Raw genomic sequence first — 18,179 nt, forward strand, 5'->3', positions numbered from 1 at the left:
TCGGAGATTTAATCCTTTCCTCTGCTTTCCTAACATTTCCATTTAGAAGTACTCATGCGTTCGCGGCCAGGTTGAAAGATGTGTTTGTTTTGAAGTCCCAAAGTGGACCTGGCGCTGATCTTGGCTTCTGGCCCTGGACGTGCCGCTGGTGGAGAAGGACCACACGCCTAAGCGAATGAGCCACTTGCTGGGGTCTGGCTGCTCTGGTCCTGGCGGGGGCGTGTCTGGATGCTGCCCAGGCGGGGAGGCGGGGGTCCTGCGGCCAAGACTTCGATCCCCCGGGCCCCACCGGGTGGGTCCTGGCCTCGGGGACGGTGACCGCGGGCGGGATCGCCAGCAGTGGCCCGACTATCTCCCCGACGTCCTGCCGGCCACGAGCGGGAGCCTCTGTACCCCCACCCCCAGCACCAGCCAGCCTCATCCAGCGCATTTGAAATAGGGTCCCCGTCGGTCACTGTGAGCAGCTTTGGGGGCTGTTTGGGGAACCCGCCTGGCCAGGAGTGGGGCAGCCGGGGCAGGGACCGGTCCCGGAGGTGCGTGGGCAGGTGTGGGGGGCGTCCCCTGAGAGGCTAAAGGTGAGCGAGGGCGGACACAGCGCGGAGGCGCACAGGCGACCCGGGCAGGCGCCGGGGCGGGGGTGTGGCGGAGGGTAAGGGGCGGAGTAGGAGACAGCCAGGCTCGCGGCGGAAAACAGGTGGGGGCGGGGCTGGGGCACGTGGGCGGGGCTGGAAGTAAGCCGGACGCCTGGGCTCCAGGGGGCTAGCGCGCGGGCGGGCACGCCGGCCGGGGCGGGGCGGGGCGGGGCGGGGCGGGAAGTGGGTGGGGCGCCGGCGGGAAGGGGGCGTGGCCGCGGGGGAGCCAGGGCTGGGGCGGCTGCGGCGCGGGCGCGTGGCCGGGCCAGCGCGATGAGCGGGGCCGGAGCTGCGCCCGAGGCTGCGGGCGCGGCGCGGGGGCTGCGGGTGGACGGGCTGCCCCCGCTGCCCAAGAGCCTGAGCGGGCTGCTGCACTCGGCGTCCGGCGGCGGCGCGGCGGGGGGCTGGCGGCACCTGGAGCGGCTGTACGCCCAGAAGTCGCGCATCCAGGACGAGCTGAGCCGTGGCGGCGCGGGGGGCGGCGGCGGCGCCCGGAGCTCGGCGCTGCCCACCAAGCCGCCCAACCTGGACGCCGCGCTGGCCCTGCTCCGCAAGGAGATGGTAAGAGGGCTCCGCGGGCCGCGTGGGGGGCGAGTTCGCGGGACCGGAGCCTGCTCCGGAAGTCCCCGCGCCCACCCGCCCCTCAATGTTTATTTTGCCCCGGGAGTCGGCGCGGAAGACGGGCACTGCCCTCTGAGCTTCCCCTTTTACTTGCTCTCTCTGTGCCCGCGATGGGACCATCGCCCGGGGAGGGTCCCCACTCTCACAGGGCAGCTTTCAGAGACCCGCCGCCGCTGTCCCGCGGGCTCGGAAACTGCGGTGGCGGGAGGCGCCTTTGTCACCCCTCGCAGAGGGCAGCCGACTTCCCGCGTCGGGGAAGGGCTGCGGCTGCGACTGCGCCCGCGGGGTTGAGAGCGGTGTGCGATCGTGCTTTCCTGCCCTGGGGAGGACAGCTTTGTCCGAGCGAGTGTAGACGACAGCTTGCAACAGCCCTCTCCCCTCCCCCGCACCCCAGGCGGCGCCAGCAGAATCCGATTACCGCGAGGGGGGCGGCCGCAGATGGTGCTGAAGGCGAAGGCGCCCCTAACCGCTCTCGGCGCCGGGCAGCTGTGCCCTCCCGTCTGGGGGAGGCCCCTGCGGGTCGTCGGGTTGTGTCTGGGCTGCAGACGCAGTTTCCCTCAGCCCTTGAGAAGTCCGGGACGTGTTTGTGGATCAGGACACGCGACTTAGGGTGACGCCAAAAGCGGGGCAAGGGCTTGGATGTAGGTGTCACTGAGCCTTTCCCCAGTTTTCTCCTCCTGGCTGCCCCCCCCGTTTCAGAGTCTGCCCAATTCTCCCATCTAGTGCGGGTCCTTTCCCTGTCCTAGTACAGGTAAATAAAGGCATTCTTTAGTTAGGAAGTCTAATATATGAAAGCTGCTCCCCCCCATGAATTAGTTTGCAAACATTTATCATATGACTCCTTTAAATATGCATCTAGATATTGCTTAGAGAAATTCAATGTATGCATCCTTTTTTTTTTTTAAGAGGAGCATATCTGTTCTGGAAACTGAGACTTGAATCTAGAAAAGCAGGCTTCACACTTTTAAATCAATCAGATACTGTCTTCTCACTCTGCATCTGGCAGTGAAGTGATTCCAGCCTTCTCTGAGAAGATGCTTTAAGCTTCTTATAAAACCACTTCAATGCCAAACAACTGTTTTTTATTTATTAAGAGACATGCATAGAAACCAGGGCTGCATTTGAATTAGATAAACCCATGCCTGGTATGGTGACGGTCTGAACTTGGATGTAGGATAAATGTGAGGCTGACATGGGAAGGGGACCCCTCCCCGCCCCTGAAGTTTCATACTGGGACTGAGAGAGGAAAGCGTCGGGGCCACTCCTGCAGTCAGTCACACTTTCCGGTTTATAAACATGCTCTGGAGCCTCGCTGGGGTGGCCTGGGAGTCAGCCTGCCATGCCCCAGAGTACTTTTCCAGGTCCCTCTGGGGCGACTCAAGTACAGCCCGACCTGATCAGTGTGCCCTGGGCCGGAGCTCTCCCTAGCCTAGCAGCCTGTTCACAGCCCAAGGAAAATAAACAGCCAGGATGTGTCTGTTTTGTATTCAGCTAAGATAAAGAGAAGACAGGGCTACAGGCCTTGACAGGTCCCTTCAGAGAAGTGTCACAAGGTCACTGAAAGTACTGAGGTCTTTGGAGAGATTTACTAACTTAGGGCTGTGAGGGCTGAGGTCTGAGCGGTCACCTTCAGCTGAGGCTCCCATTGGGGGGGATTTGTGAGATAAGAGCTGGGAGTTCATTCCTGAATTATTTGCAGAATGGTGTGTGTTGATCTATGTAATTTGAATGCCTGAGCTCAAGTCTGTGTCAAGGGATGCAACTAGCATTCATAGCAGAATGTGGTTAATCCCTGTTTTCTGCAGCACAGAGAGGGGCCTGGCTTGCAGCCGAGGGCACATGGAGGCCTCAGAAGGCCACGGAGTTTTAACAAGGGAAAAGGCCATAGGGTAGCAACCAGGAACTGAGTGCTGCCCTGGGAACCGCGTGGGGAGGCACGGTAACACTGTGCTCTCCAGGGGCTGGGACCACGGGCCAAGGGTGACAGAAAGCCTCAGGTAGCCAGGCAAGGGTTGGAGCAGGAGACTGGTGCGGAGTTGGAGTTTGGGGAATGAGTTGGATGGGAGGGTGCAGAAGGGAGTATGAGATGCTACAGGTGTGCGGGGAGGAAGTGAGAGCCTCCAGCAGGGTGGGGACCTGCAAATGTGGAACAAGAACCTTATATAAGGAGACACGTCTCTGAAGCAGAACCTGTCGGAATTGCTGGTTAAGTACTAGGGTGCGGGAAGGTGATGCAAAGGAATCAGAAGTGACTCCAGCCTTTTGTGGAAAGTTCAGCAAAGCAAAACAATTCAAAATTACAGTCCTCGCCCCTAGAGATAATCACTGTTCATATTTTGGGGATACTTCCTGTGGGAGCACAAGGTCAATGCCATCTGTACCCATACATCATCTCGTAACTTCTCCATCAGATAGACCCTCAGAGTCTATTTTATAGTGTTTTAAAAAGTTACTCAAAATTTAGGTGCCGCCCCTGTGGTCATAAATTCAGCCAGCTGTGTCCCGCTCCTGGGCCTGTGTAATGTTGCATTATGCTGCCTGCATGCGTGTATCTGCATACATCCACACGCACAGATCACGCCATGCATTCTGGTTTGCTTTTTGGGAGCACAGGCTACAAACATTTTCCAGGTCAAGATATATAATGTCTTCGGTCACTTCATAGGATCCCATTAGATAGCAGTGATAACCTTGATGATCTGTCACAGGGAAGGTGGGGTTTGTCACAGCATCAGGGGAGTTGGGAGGAGTGGCTGCTTTGGGGGGAAGGTAGTTTGCCGTGACATCAGTGGGTGAGTGTTTGAAACGCTTGAGAATGCGGAGCTGGAGGCAGGAGCAGGTATTTAGGTTTGGAGAGAATCGATCACGGGATGGTGAGCGGGATCTGGGGGAAGCTGGTGTCCAGGGCTGCGAGGGCAGGGGGGCCTGTGTGGGCAGAGGTCTGTCCCATGATCGGTGACGCCCTGCCCTGCTCTGAAAGTCGTGGTTTCCACTCCAACTTTCAGCACTTCCTGTCCCGGGGACCCCTCCTCTGAAATCATGTATGGCCCTGAGGCCCTCTCCCCTCCCCCGTTGGGCCCATGTAGAAAGCTGTGATGGTCACTCAGGTGGTTATTATGCCAGAGACCAGAAACGGTCTATTCAAATAAGCAGCTGAGTTGGTTGGATTTTTTAAACATCAGAGACTATTCTTAGATCACATTCAGCAGATGCTTACTGAGTGTATGGCAGGTGTAAAGGGCTGTGGAGGACTCGAAGAGGACCAGGAGCCATCTGGACGCTAAGGAGTGTAGCCCATCTGGCCGACAGACGGGGCCACCTTTGCACTGATATGGTTGCTGTAGCTTAGAGCATGTCTCAGTTTCTGACCACAGACTCCGGGTGGGTTGTGGAAACTCAGTAGCTCTTGCAAAAGGAGAGTCTTGGTGCAGGGCTGGACGGATACAGAGACGGACTAGGATGGGGCTGCTGGGGAACCCAGGAGGTCTGGTGCTGTTGTCTCCCTGCCCCCATTCCTCCCTTCTTCCCCCCATTCCTTCCTTCCTTCCTTCCTTCCTTCCTTCCTTCCTTCCTTCCTTCCTGTCCTCACCTGGGAACACACTTAGAAAGAGAGGAAGGGAGGGAGAGCGAGCGAAGGAGGGAAACCTCCTAGTGAGAGACAAACACCAATTGGTTTTCTCTCCCAGCTGCCATAACCGGGACCAAACCTGTGATCTTTTTTTCATTTACTGGAGTACACTCTGACCAACTGAACTACACCGGTGAGGGGCCTGCCATTTCATTTTTGCTACGTTTTGGAACGTGGCTTTTAACGGTGTCACCACTGTCAGTTTCGGTCACACATCTTAGTTCCAGTTTGTACATACTGTGACGAAGGATGCCAGTGTGCCCAGCTCCAGTGGCCTGGCCAGTCTGGGCCAGCTTATCATGCCTGCCTGAGGTCAGGATCACGTGGGAGGCTGGGGATTCTCCAAAGAAAGGACAGTTTGCAGATATGGAGGAGGGGCGTGCTGGGCAGCCAAATACTAGGTATTCACTACATATCTCTTTGTATATAAGAATCCTTTGTCCACAAGACCACAGTGTTTGAAAGATTTTGACCTGCTAAGCTGCTAGGCTCTTGGTTGGTAGTTCAAATCCCTGCACGGGGCTGAAGGGGACCCTTGACTCTGTCAGTCAGGTGCCTGGCCCACACCTTTCGTCACACAGATGTCTGCTGGGCCGCCCACCGCTCTGTGAGGTTAGTGCATATAGAGCTTATGCACCCAGAAGAGTCCCACAGAAGTGCAGAGGCCAAAAGAGAGCCTCAGACTTAGGGGCAGGACACCTTCATGGGGCAGCATCCCTGGGGACCCTTGGGTTCCCCTCCCCAGATCAGCAGCACCAGGTTCTAACAGCTCTGACGTGGAACCTCTTTGCCTCCGTTTGTTTATTCTTCAAACCATCGAACAGTTGACTTGGTCACCTACCTGCGCACAAGTGGGAAGTCATTCACAGGGACCTTTTGAGTTCCTGAACTGCAGTGGTTTGGGCGAAGAATTCAGTGTCAGGGAAAATGTGTGATGCCTGAGACCAGCTACACTGACCTTCCCCGCATTTGAGTGGGTAACGGAAGGCCTGGCGGGCTTGCGCAGTGAACTCTCTTCCCAGGGCCGAGCATTAGCTTGGGCAGCGCACATCCCAGCGGAGCTCAGCTCTTGTCCTACATGTGAAACCAGGGTCTTAGCGAGGAGGCTGCAGTCTTCCAAAGGGTCAAGGTAAAGGTCTGGCCTCAAGTCGCCTGTGGAATGCCATCTGGCAGGAGGGCCTTATCTCCCATTCTTGGTGGGTGTGGAGCAGAGGAGCCTCGGGCTGTCCGATGGATGGCCTTTAGTGCTGCCTTCCACCCGCATTGTTCATGCATTCTTCATCCTGGCGTTACCCAGAGGATGGCCCTCCAGCCTGGGCGTGCCCCAGGCTGCTTGCTTAAATGCAGATTCCTGAGCTCCTTCTCATCCCTACAGGGTCAGAATCTGGGAGGGTCTGTGTTTCTTGTGGGCCCTTTAAGAGTCACAACGCTTATGAACCAGGTATCAAGGGCTTGAATTTTGTTATATAACTATGTGATATAATTTTGGCAACTCACTTCACTACTTTAGGCTCCAGATCCCCTACTGGAAAATAAGAATTAACTGCCATGAAGTATCCTTTTGGGTAGCAATAGGATTCTTTTGCCCTCATGCCTTTCTGGATCTTTGTGGCACCTGCAGAAGTGCGCTCTGTCATAAAATCACGTGGGCACAGGAGCAGTACCTACCTACCGCGCCATGCATGGTGTCCCCGAGGTCATGTGCACAGCCATACTTGGTTGTAAACCCACTTCATGCAAAGAACTGGGAGCAGACTAGGAAGAGGGGTGCAAGTTTGCTGCTGGACCCCGTTCACCAACAATTACGCTGTCTGCAACAGTTGTTAAAATTTTTAGGCCATGGTCCTGTCTGGTGTCGCTCAGTGGATTGAGCATGGGCTGCGAACCAAAGGGTTGCCAGTTCGATTCCCGGTCAGGGCACATGTCTGAGTTACAAGCCATGTCCCCCGTGGGGGCCACGTTAGAGGCAACCACACACTGATGTTTCTCTCCCTCTCTTTCTCCCTCTCTTCCCCTCTTTCTAAAAATAAATAAAGTTAAATTAAAAACCTTTAAAAAAAGTTGCACCCATTTAAAAGAAATTTTTTTAGGCCATAATTATCCTGTACAACACTTGTCCCCATCCAAGTATCCTCACCAAAAAGAAAAAAACTAACTAAGTCTCTTTGATAGCTTGTGCCCGTGAGAACCATGTGTGTCTGTGGGGCGGGGTGGGCAGGAAGGGCCAGCGGTGGGGTCACTGGTCCTTTGATGTTCTCTCTCAGTGAGGTTCTGCTTATACTACCAAGATTTCAGGGTATAAAGGACTGAAAGGTGTTTTTTTCCTACCACTTAATATTTACCTAACTATTCTTGTACCTTTTTGCAGAAACCATAAACTAATATTGCTCCTAATTCAGAAGCACCTTCCAAACGGCACAGCCCCCACCCCGCTTTGGTTGGAGATGTGTGTCTATAAATGTGAGCATCAAATGCCCGGTCCTTGGCACGTCGGACACCTCTTCACTCACAGGGGGTCTCGAACAAGCCGGTGCCCAGACATGTTTGCATGTGGACGGCATCAGTGCCCCACCCCCCTGGCTCCGCATTGCTGTAGATCTTCGAGGCTAGGTGGGCAAGGCTGCCCCCCCGGGTGGGCTGGAGAAGAGGGCTGTGGCCCTGGCGCACTCCCCTCCCACCAAGCAGCAGCTGGAAGCTTCGTGGTTTAGCTTCTGGAAGGCCCACCTAACTACACACACACACACACACACACACACACACACACACACACTCACTTCAGGCCCCGGCTGGAACAGCGCGAGCTTTCACGGCGCTGTGCAGGAAGGCCTGCAGACGGACCGCGGGCTCCGTGAACAGGAAGCCAGCCTGGGGACTGGCTGGGTCAGATACTCGCCCCTCTCGCCCAGGTTCCTTCTCCGGAGCCTTGGCCTCCTAGTCACCCCCTTCCTTGCCCACATGTTCCAGATGTTTCCAAGTGATAAGTCGGCAGAGCTCGCTGGGTTGCTCCTTCTCTCCTGTGGCTCGGTCCTTCGCAGACACTTAACACAGATGTTTATTTTTCGCCAAGAACTCGGGAGGCAGGAAAACTCTTGGCCTTCCGTAGGGTCCTACAGACATTTTTAAAGACGTTGGGGGCCTTTTCAGTTTTTATGAGCACTTTCTGTGCGCTTCCTTGACTGGCCCTCAGAGCCCTGGGCTGGCCTAGTTTCGCAGGCGTGAGAATCCTGTCTTTAAGGAGTGGGGAGGGAGGCGCTGTCCTTGACGGGGGTTGGGGGCTGGGGAAGGGAGGCCTCTGTCCTCTGGCCAGTGCTGTCCACGGGAGGGGCGGCCCCAGCCCGGAGAGGCCTGGCTGCGGAAGGTCACCCAAATGCGCCTGGAGACTAAGAACGTGAAGAGAGGCTGTTTTATTAGGTTGTTGACTGTACTTAGAATTGGAGATAAAATAGCCAAGTTCAACACAGTTAAGAGAGAAATGAGCAGCTGTTTAACATCCGTTAATACCACAGATATGCAAGTCGAAACAATAAGGTGTCATGTTTGACCTCAAGGAGCAGCAGAGATTTAAATGAATGATCACAATGGAGGTGAGGCTTTGGGGAGATAAACAGGGTGGACACCAGCCACTTTCTGTAGCTTTTTTTGTCGGTTCTCTGAAAAGCATTAGGTGTTGACCTGAAGTTTTCTATGTGTTGTCCACGAAGCTGGTTTTCTGATTTTAGCTTCAGACTTTCTTAACTGCACCTCCTCTTGTAGCAAGGGAATTTCGGTTAATTGGATGTCATTCAAGAAAATGACAGAATACAAGCTGACCTTCCAACGGCTCCCTTCGGGGTCTGTAATTACGTGGTGGTCATACTGACAAATGTAACTTATAAAATATTAAGTAGGAAATGTATCACTCTTTGGAAGAGCTGCATAATTCAGTGAATCAATTTTCCACACTTCTCTTATCACTAATGCTTGATAGTGCAGTCCTGCTTGATGAACAGGTCCATCCAAAGTGCAAGACTGGTGGATTTTAGTGCAAGAGAGTGTGACAAGTTGGTGGTTCCACACTGCAGCCAACTGAAGGGGAGCGTCGAAGAAGAATCACCGCAATTATCCAAAGGCTGTTAAAGCGCTCCGTTCTTTCCCAGTGACACCTCGGTGTGAGGCCAGATTTTCTTCATTTTCTTCAACCAAAGCAACACGCCACAAAGGATCAAATGCAGAAGCAGATAAGCCAGACATGAAAATGATTTACAAAATGTTATTGTTCATAAAAAAACGTTATTACATGAACATGTAATGGGTATATTATTGTTTTTAAACGGATTAATAATCAAATCTCTCAGTTTAAATTCCTCACAAGGTGGATATTAATAGTTATAAACAGGAGCTCTGGGATCCTCAGTATTTTAAGAGTAAAAAGAGGTCCCAAGGCAAAACATTCGAAGACTGCTGCTGTAGAACATGGAATTAGGGAGCACCGGCTCATAGAATTACAAACCACTGAATTTTTAATGTATTTGAATGTGACGTTTATATAATCAGGAAAAAAGTAAAAGGATGTGCAAAGACATTTCTCGAAGAAAATGGTCGACTGCTTTTCTTCCTGTGTGCCTGGGCCAGCACAAGAGGAAATGGGCTGACTTGGTGCAAACACTAGTTTGGGTTGGGAATAAACAAGGATGTCCGCACGGGAACTGCTCAGTCGCGGAACGGGCTCTCTGCAAGGACGCCGGCTGGCTTACGGGAACACCCAGCTCAGACCGCCTTACCTGGGGGAGGGATTTCTGGGAGGAGTAGGGGTAGTGGGCTGAGCTACGGCTCTGGATTCAGTGGTCTGTGTTGTGCTTCTGAGTCCCCGCGGCTCTTCCGAGTCTAGTCCTCAGCCTGGTGAGTCTGAAGCATCTGCAGGAGCCCTGACTGGTGTGGCTCATTTGGCTGGAGCGTCATCTCCTACACCAAAAGGCTGTGGGGCTTGATCCCCGACTGGGGAGCCTGTGAGAGGCAAGCACTTGATATTTCTCTCTTACCTCTCTCTCAAAGCAATGAAAAAATGTCTTCTGGCAAGGAAATCAATCAGTCAATCATTTACAGGAGATGCAGCTGGTCAAATAGCAAAATGCACTTCTGCCCAGGGGAGGAGAAGGTTCACAGCAGACAGAGCCACATCCCATGGGGGAGCTGGGAGGCCCTACAGGGGTCTGTCTGTCAAGCTTGGGAGCCGAGTTAGGAGAGCTCATAGCCCTTTCCCTACGAGAAGTCTTTCTCTTTGCTTTTCCTTTTCTAAACAGTATGCAGGTCAGCAGCCTGCTGTCAACACATCCTTTATTCAGAAATCAGGTTACGATTCATTAGGCCGCTGCTTGCTTTATTACATTCCAGTCCTGCGGATATGCAGTAGACACCCTGATTAGATTTGGGGCGTTCGCCCAGTCTCGTCTGAGATACATTTACAAGTGTCCGTATGTGATTGTTCAGTCATCACATTTAAAAAAAAAAAAGGTAACTTTAAAAGTTCTCTCATCATTAAGTGGACGCATATCCATAGCAGAAAATGTAGACGATTCAGAAAAGCCCAAAATAAAAATCACCCGTGAACTCAGCAGCTTGCTCTGCCGGGGCTGGCAGTGTGGCACCCTCCTTCCCATGCGGGCTGCAGGCAGTGCTGCCCAGTGGTCAGAGCCGTGCTGCCGGCACCACGGCGGTGTCCTGCAGACCCAGCCCGGCGCCCTGCTCTGCTGCCTTTCAGTGCTTAATTTCTTCACCTTGACAGAATCAACGCCTACCGCCCAGAACCGGGCTGGGGATCTGTTGCACACTTGTGTACAGTTCCGATTGTCCACTCTACAGTCAGTCCCTAGGGTGAGCTAGGTACTGATTAAAAGCTATGCAGCATTTGAAGGCTTTTGACAGATTTTGCCAATCCGTTCTCCACAAAGGTTTTCCAAGCATGCAGTTTAACTAGTAGTGTCCACCCATTTTATTATACCTTTTTATTATAACTAATTTTTATTTTTATTTTTTAAGTTGTTATCAGTTATTTATTTATTTTTTAAAAAGGGTAAGGGAAGGAGAAAGAAAGGGAGAGAGACATCAATGTGTGGTTGCCTCATGTGTGCCCCCTACTGGGGACCTGGCCTGCAACCCAGGCATGTGCCCTGACTAGGAATCGAACCAGCGACCCTTTGGTTCACAGGCTGGCTCTCAGTCCTCTGAGCCGCAGCAGCCAGAGCTATTATAATTTCTAAATGTAAGAGTATCGTGCTTGTTGGGAAAAAACAATCAGGCAGTGCAAAAGGCTGTAAGTACCCAACTGCGCTTTCCAGAAGTAAGTTCTGCAAACCAGCACGTCCCCTCCCAGTCGAAAGCTTGCAGACGTGTGTGCATAAACGCACGAAGTGGGGCCCTGCTGCACAGCACATACTGTTCTGCGACTCGACCAGTAGACCTGGGCTTCTGCTCTACTCGGGCACCTACGGAACTCCTCGCGCTTACAAATGACTGCCTGGTTTATCGTGCGCCGCTACCGTAATTTTCCACACTCCCGTCACCCGTTATGTGTGTACCTAAACTTTCAGATAAGAAACTTTCTCTGCGTCTGTCCCTCTATTTCAGGACCCCGTACTATAGTTTCTGATTCTACGGCTTAACGTCCCCCGTCCCGTGTGAGCTGGGCTGCTTCTCATCTCAGGTCGAGGAATTGTAGCGACAGGAGGTGGTGGGCTGGTGGTGGGCCGGGGTTTCACTTCCCAGCTGGCCCCAGTGTGACTTCCTGAGGCTCCCCCATCCCAGTGCCCGGACCTGCCTCCCGGCCAGCTGCCCCCTGGAGCCTGCTCAGCGCGGAGCCAGGCTCAAGGAGCCGCTTCCTTCAGGTTTTGTTTCCTGCTCATTGCTGTGTTTGGGAGGAAGCTGCTTTTGTTTATGTCTCTTAAACGTACTAGTGATTTACCCTGACTTTTACTTTTCGTTTCTTAAACAAAACAGACGTTTTCTTTAATACAATTGTTTTTATTTCTAAAAAACTAGCCAAAAGTTTTTCATGATACTGTTTGGAGTCAACAAAAAATTTTCCCTTTAAAGGTTCCTTTCATCTCCTAAGGCTTTTTTCCTCATGGTAACATTTCTTCTATTACAATATTTTAAAAGTTAGGAAGAAATCCTCCCTGCCCTCACCCCCACCTCTGCCAAAGGCGTGCAGGGACTGAGTGACCCGAAACCCCATGGGGAGCCACCGCCCCCGCCCAAGGTGTGTTTCTGCAGCTGCCAGCCCACTGTGAACTTCGGAAACCCTTTCCGAGGGTGGTTTGGGACTGTTCGGCCCCATTGTTGATGTGGTGGGCTCTCGTGCACCTGAGTGCCGTAGGCGGGTGCAGCGGGGCCTGCAGGAAAGAGGAGAAGGAGCTCAGGAAGGAAGCAGGAAGCCTGGACGGAGGGAGGCTGGAATCCCGCTGGCAGCTTAGAGCCACAGAAATGAGAGGAGATGAACGTGCTGTTCTCGCCTGAAGGTCTGGAGTGAAGGGCTGCACATCTTCGCATTCTGGATTTTTCTTAAATGAGCCCACCTGGATTTTTCTTTTAGGGTGTGCCTTCAAAAAAGAGCTGTGTTTTCTGCATCCAGCTGTGGATTAGGAGATGGGCCGCCCCTTGGGGACATGTGGGGACCCATCACTGAGACCATAGGCTCCCTGGGCTGGTGGTGGGCTGGGGGAGGTGGGAAGGTAGTGGGTTGACTCCCAACTTTGTTTTTCAAAGGATGAGAAGTTTTTTCGTGGGGGATCTAATCACGTCCTGAGATGTAATTGCAGCTCAGTTCTCTTGGACGACCCTTCTGTCCCCTCCCACATCCCCAGACCCTCGCGCCTCGGTGTCCAGACGCTGACTTGGGGGCTGGCCGTCTCGGGTCTCTCCTGGCACACACAGCTCGCCTCTTGCCAGCACCCGGGGAGGAAACTCGGGTTTGTGTCTTCTGCTCCCGCCAGGCAAGAGGTGTGTTGTCAATGATGTGGTTAAAACTGTGTGGTCTGAGGCTTACCTTGGGCACTTGGGGGTGCTTCGGGCACAGAGGGCTGCCTGCTCAGCCCGCTGCCTCTGAGCCTGCCCGTGGGATGTAGCTCAGGGCCTGCCGATCCAGCCTGACCCCACTGCCAGCTGCTTCTGCAGCCGGAGGTTCCCCGGGAGGGTGGCTTGGGTGCTTCCCCTGCCCGTCTGCCCTGCCGGGCTCTTGCTGGGTGCCAGGGGGCCCCAAGCGGAGTCGTGTCTCCGCACTACAGGTGTGTCCCTGATTAGGGGAGAGAAGACTCACTCACGAGTGAGCTGTGGTATGAGGCAGAGAACGGTGAGTGCTCCGGGACAGGCAGAGACGGCGAGGGAAAAGTGAGGGGCGTCTGCGGCTGAGCCCCTCAAAGCCTCAGAACGGAGGGGTGGCTGGCGTTGGGCTGGGGGAGCAAGGAGGCTCTAACAGGTGCGGTGGGGACAGGTGGGGGACAGACTGGGCGAGGGCGCCTCAACCAGACCCACTACGTGAGGTGCAGGGAGGCGAGCACAGATTATGGAATGCCACCTACGGATTTCCAGCGTCCCTGTAGAAAGCTCAAGGGCGAGTGTTTGAACACCCACAGCTGAGGCAGAGGTGGCCTGCGTGGAAGCTGGGTTTGTTCATGTAGTTACTTGCCTCGCGTCCTTGTAGCTCATTCGGAGGGTTTCTGGTAAACTCGAGAAAGCGTGGCGCCTGAAGAAAGCAGAGGAGCTGGGTCGTGTGTGGGCATGCACGCGTGTGTGAGTGTGTTTGGAACCCTGTTCAGTCGGTCTGAGTGCTCGGCGCCTGCTGGGTTGGGTGAGAGGTGTGTGTTCCAGACCGACCTTGTTCCCGGGCGGGCGGGCGGGTCAGACCTCTGTTTCTAGGCCAGCGTTCCGCCCGATGACACGGCAGCTTTGTGAGTCATCGGCCGCCGCAGTGGGGAGGGTTCAGCACCGCTCCCCACTCTGGCCCGGTGGGTGTCCTGCCAGGCCTGGGGCCCCTCGGAAACGGCACCTGCTTAAGGGAAGAGCCTTGGGACTGTGGGTCTTGGGGCGGTCCTGTGTTGTGGGCAGCCAGAGCCTCCGAAACCCAGCGAGGGTGCCGAGCCCAGGCCCCAGGGAGGTGAAGGTCACATCGGGTCCAAAGGTGTGTTGCTTGCTGCCGCTTCTCTCTTGTTCCGTCGCGCAGCCCCAGCGTGGGGGACTGTCATGGGTCGCCCAGGCAACCCCCGGGGGCCAGAGTGGCTCAGGAGGAGGGTCTCGAGGGTTCCAGATGAGTCTTTTATTACTTTTGGAGCAGATGTTGGTGAGACTCCGGGAGGGTGTGACTTATGTTATTCAAGTTTCTGTTCCTTGTATTGAGTCCTAGAAAAGACGGGCTGAGTCAGAATCTCGTGGCTTGGTTTTTGTTTTCAAATCCGGATACTGTGGAGGACTCTTGGAAAGTTGGAGGGAGTCCAGAAGAAAAGTCTAGATGGCTGATGGACCAGAACGTCCTCGCAAGCAGCAGAAGGACCCGAGGACGTTAGCTGGAGAAGCCAGGTAGTTTTCTCAGGGGGCAGAGGGAGAAGAGGGACGTTACCTTCAAGAAAGGAAAGAGAGAAATTACGTTTGTGTGTGAGGCGGTCACACCTGGTGTCAGGCCTCCATAGAGCCTACGGGTGGCCGATTGTGACTTTGTGTGAAGAGTAATTACGTCTGTTTGAAGATGAATGAGCTGGTTGGAAGGTCTCCTTTTGGGTCCGCTGGATGTCAGAGTGGAAGAGAGTAACAAAAAGAACAGCAGCAGCCAGGGCGGCAGCAGCTGTTGCACTGACTCTTAGGGGTTGATCGGTCCGGCCGGGGGTGGGGGGTGGGGGCGGCAGAGCCAGCCTCTGAGCTCAGGCAGGCAGACCCCGGAGCCTGCCTTCTTGGTGCTCCTCCCGCCTCGTCGGCCTGAAACCCAGTGCTTCTGGGGGAGAAAATGTGAGTGGCCCAGGAAGGGTGTCCGTGTCCACACTGGTTCTTCGTTGGAACTGGGCATCAGAATCGTCTGGGTAATTTTTAATCACAAATGTTGGGGACCCACTTTCCCAACGCTCACACTCTGATCAGGAACGGGAGCGATGGTGTCCGACCTGGGATGTGGCATGTGGCAGCCTGGGCCGATACCACTTTGGAGGCCTGTGGCTGTGGGTTCAGGGTGTGCCTTCGATAGCAGGGGGCCATGGGGCCAGGTGTGTCCTCTGAGACCAGCTCGGGAAACCCCCAGATGCCTGCTGTTCATTTAGAGCGAAGACTTGTTGGTTTGCTACACTTAGTCACGCAGTGTTTGAGCTCGCTGTAGGCTAGCTGAATCCCTCTTGTTGTGAGCAGGTTGAGGGCAGGGGCCTGTGCAAAGCCATTGAAGGTGGCAGAGCTGGGCCTGGAGGCCACATCCTTGACTCGTGGGGCGGTCTTCTCCTAAGAACAGCTCCTCGTAGGAGTTCTAGGGTAGGAAGAATTCTAGAATAATGGGGAATCTCTATGGAAACAACAGAACTTGTCCCTCTTTCTGGAAGTCTTCTACTGAGCACCTTAGCAAAATAGGCTACGTTCACGTGATCTGGTTCCTTCTCTATGGCCCATTCAGAGGATCCACATGGAGGGGTAGGCAGTGTGTGCTCGGGGACTCACAGTGAGGGAATGGGGTGAAGAAGAGCCTGGAGCTTAACACCCTCTCTTGTCACAGGGTGAAGGTTTCTTTCCAGGCCCCGGCTTCCCTCTGTGGAAGTCGGACGGGCTTGCCTGGAAGAGCCCTTTGCTGGGGAACTGTAAGGACTGGTCCTCCACCACCGCTCTCTTTTCCGGTGTCTGCGTGCCCCCCCCCTTTAGTGCTTCCTTGGGGCACAGAGACGGGTCATGACTGATCGGTACAGTGAATGGCTGTTCTGTTTAATCCTCCCGGTAGGCCTGTAAGAGGAGTTACTTTCCTGTTTCGTCATCACCAAGGCCCAGAGGGGGTCCCCGGCTTGCCCAAGGGCCACGGCGAGAAGGCGGCCTCCCGGCCTGTTGTTGAGAGTTTCTCCCTGGCAGCGTTGCTCAGGGGTCCCAGACTTACTGAACCCGCCTTTCGCACAGGGGAGTGTCAGCTGGGCCGGTCGGAGCTGGGCTTCCCTGGGGATTTTAACCCTTCCCTTGGGGGTGGATAGAAACGATGCATTTTCTGTCCTGACTGTGCTCTTCTGCGGGGTGGGCTGTGGGGAGGGAGGAGCTTGCAGGTCATCACTATGTGACTGTCAGATATTCCTTGTTCTGTCACCGCTTGTTGTGAAAAGAGTTCCCAGGAGACTTGTGGAGGCCCCGTCCTGCTGGGCTTGGTCAGTCGCTTGCCCTGGGGTCGGTCCCACCACCCTCTTGGGGGAGGGCGGTCCCTGTCGGGAGGTCAGGAGGAGAGGCAGTCAGACCCCTTCCCCTGAGGGCCTGGAGGCCAAGCTGGTCAGAGCGCGGGGGCTCCTGGGGGTAGTGCGTGGCACTGACCGCTGAGCCGCTGTCACTGGCCAGGGGGCTGTGTGGCCCCAGGGGGCTGACAGCGACTGTCACAGCAGAGTCTTTGCTGAACCCCGTATCATGAGGACAGGACACCTGTGTCTCAGCCTCCGAAGCGAAACCAGCCGGGGCCCCGACTGTGCAATGCCGTCGCCTCGCAGGGTGTGCTGGGGAGACCCCGCCGCAGGCTGTGGCCCGTGCCCATGGGAGTGACCCTTTGCCAACACGCGAGTCGTGTCTGAGGCGTGGGCATCGCACAGAGGAGGCTGCCTCAGCGCCGGCACCACAGAGCACCTGCCCGCAGGACGCTCTGTCGGAGCCACCGGCCGTGCGGGAGGGGTGTGCTGGCTCCAGCAGGCTGGGGCGAGCGTCCCACTGAACCAGAACTCCCTGCTGACCTCTTCTTTTTCCTCCCGCCCCTCCCTCAAGGTCGGCCTCCGGCAGCTGGACATGTCCCTGCTCTGCCAGCTGTACAGCCTCCACGAGTCCATCCAGGAGTACAAGGGGGCGTGCCAGGCGGCTGCCAGCGCCGACGGCAGCTACGCCCTGGAGAACGGCTTCTTCGACGAGGAGGAAGAGGATTTCCAGGAGCAGAACTCGCCCGGCGATGGGCGGGAACGAGGCCCCCCAAGGGACCTGTCGCTGCCCACCTCCACCCTCTCCAGCGGGGACTGGATTCTGGAGTCCATCTAGACTCTAGATTCTGGGAGGCTTCCGGAGGGAGGTGACTTCCAGACACACTGTCGGCATTTGCTTCTCTTGCGGGAGGCGCCCTGCCCCCCTAGAGGCCGGTCCCCGGGCCTGTGGGACCAGTGTGGCTGGTGTGCTGGCAGGGAGCTCCGCGCGCGCTGGTGGCAGTGCGATTGGATGGCCGAGGTTCTGCAGTGCCGTGGGCACCCTGGCACCCAGGCTGTGCTGCCGAGACTCAGGACGAGACCAGGGGGTCCCAGAGAAGGTCCTCGCGGTGTCTCCTGCCAGACGACTTCCAGCTGGACCCTTCCCGACAGGCGGCGGACGGTCTGTGCCCTCCGCCGCGGGTTCGCCTCCAGCTCGCCGTGCATCGACACTAACGTCTCACTCGTTCCGCCTCAGCACCGCGGGCAGCCCTTTCTGCTGTTTCGTGAGGTTTTCGAGCCTCTTGGTTGAGCTTTTATTTATTTCTAAGCTGCACTACTAACTGTCCGGGTGACTCAGTGGAAGCTTTTTACTGAAAAAGCAAACATATCAGGTCACGCCAATCCGCTGCATTCTCTGGTCAACGCTTGTCTCGCTCTTGCCCATCAGCTTCAGGGGGAAGGAGGAGAGTGCGGAGCTGTGTCGAGCGGGGCGGCGGGCAAGCTCCTGCTTCGTGTCCCGTGTCGGGTGGCAAACGCTTTTCATTTAAAACGTTCTGAATGGTAACTAGTACGGCAGAGAGGGAACCCCTTCCTCACTCAGAGCAGCGGTCACTCACCTTAAGCCTTAATGTATTTATTAAAACCCTTTATGAACACTTTCTACTTTGTAGGCCAAACACCAGGATAAAATGTTGAACTCTCTTGTCTGTGGTCGTGTTTCTTTTGGTCTGAACTCGGAGTCATCCACTTTCAGAGCTTGAATGCATTGAATCGAATCAGATACAGAAAGTTACATACGGCGTGTGAAGAATTTGAAAGAAGAATTTGTATTTATTCCCCTGCTGGCTTCTTGGAAGGGCTGGGTCTGCAGTGCACCGGTTACAGGGGGGTCTCGGGGCTGTTCGGTTTTTTGGATACTCTAGACCCCTCACTCCTTTGTCTTGGTGCAAT

General features: G+C 55.1%; 1 protein-coding gene across 1 annotated transcript; it reads left to right on the plus strand.

Annotated features, from left to right (window-relative positions):
- The first annotated feature begins 876 nt into the window (after positions 1-876).
- FAM89A (family with sequence similarity 89 member A) lies at positions 877-17,930 on the plus strand. Its single transcript, XM_028531332.2, has 2 exons — positions 877-1,193; positions 16,822-17,930. The coding sequence occupies exons 1-2, from the start codon at positions 906-908 to the stop codon at positions 17,083-17,085; spliced, it is 552 nt and encodes a 183-aa protein (XP_028387133.1). The 5' UTR covers positions 877-905; the 3' UTR covers positions 17,086-17,930.
- Positions 17,931-18,179: the final 249 nt, after the last annotated feature.

The sequence above is a fragment of the Phyllostomus discolor genome, chromosome 15 (genome assembly GCF_004126475.2).
Source record: "Phyllostomus discolor isolate MPI-MPIP mPhyDis1 chromosome 15, mPhyDis1.pri.v3, whole genome shotgun sequence".
Taxonomy (NCBI): domain Eukaryota; kingdom Metazoa; phylum Chordata; class Mammalia; order Chiroptera; family Phyllostomidae; genus Phyllostomus; species Phyllostomus discolor.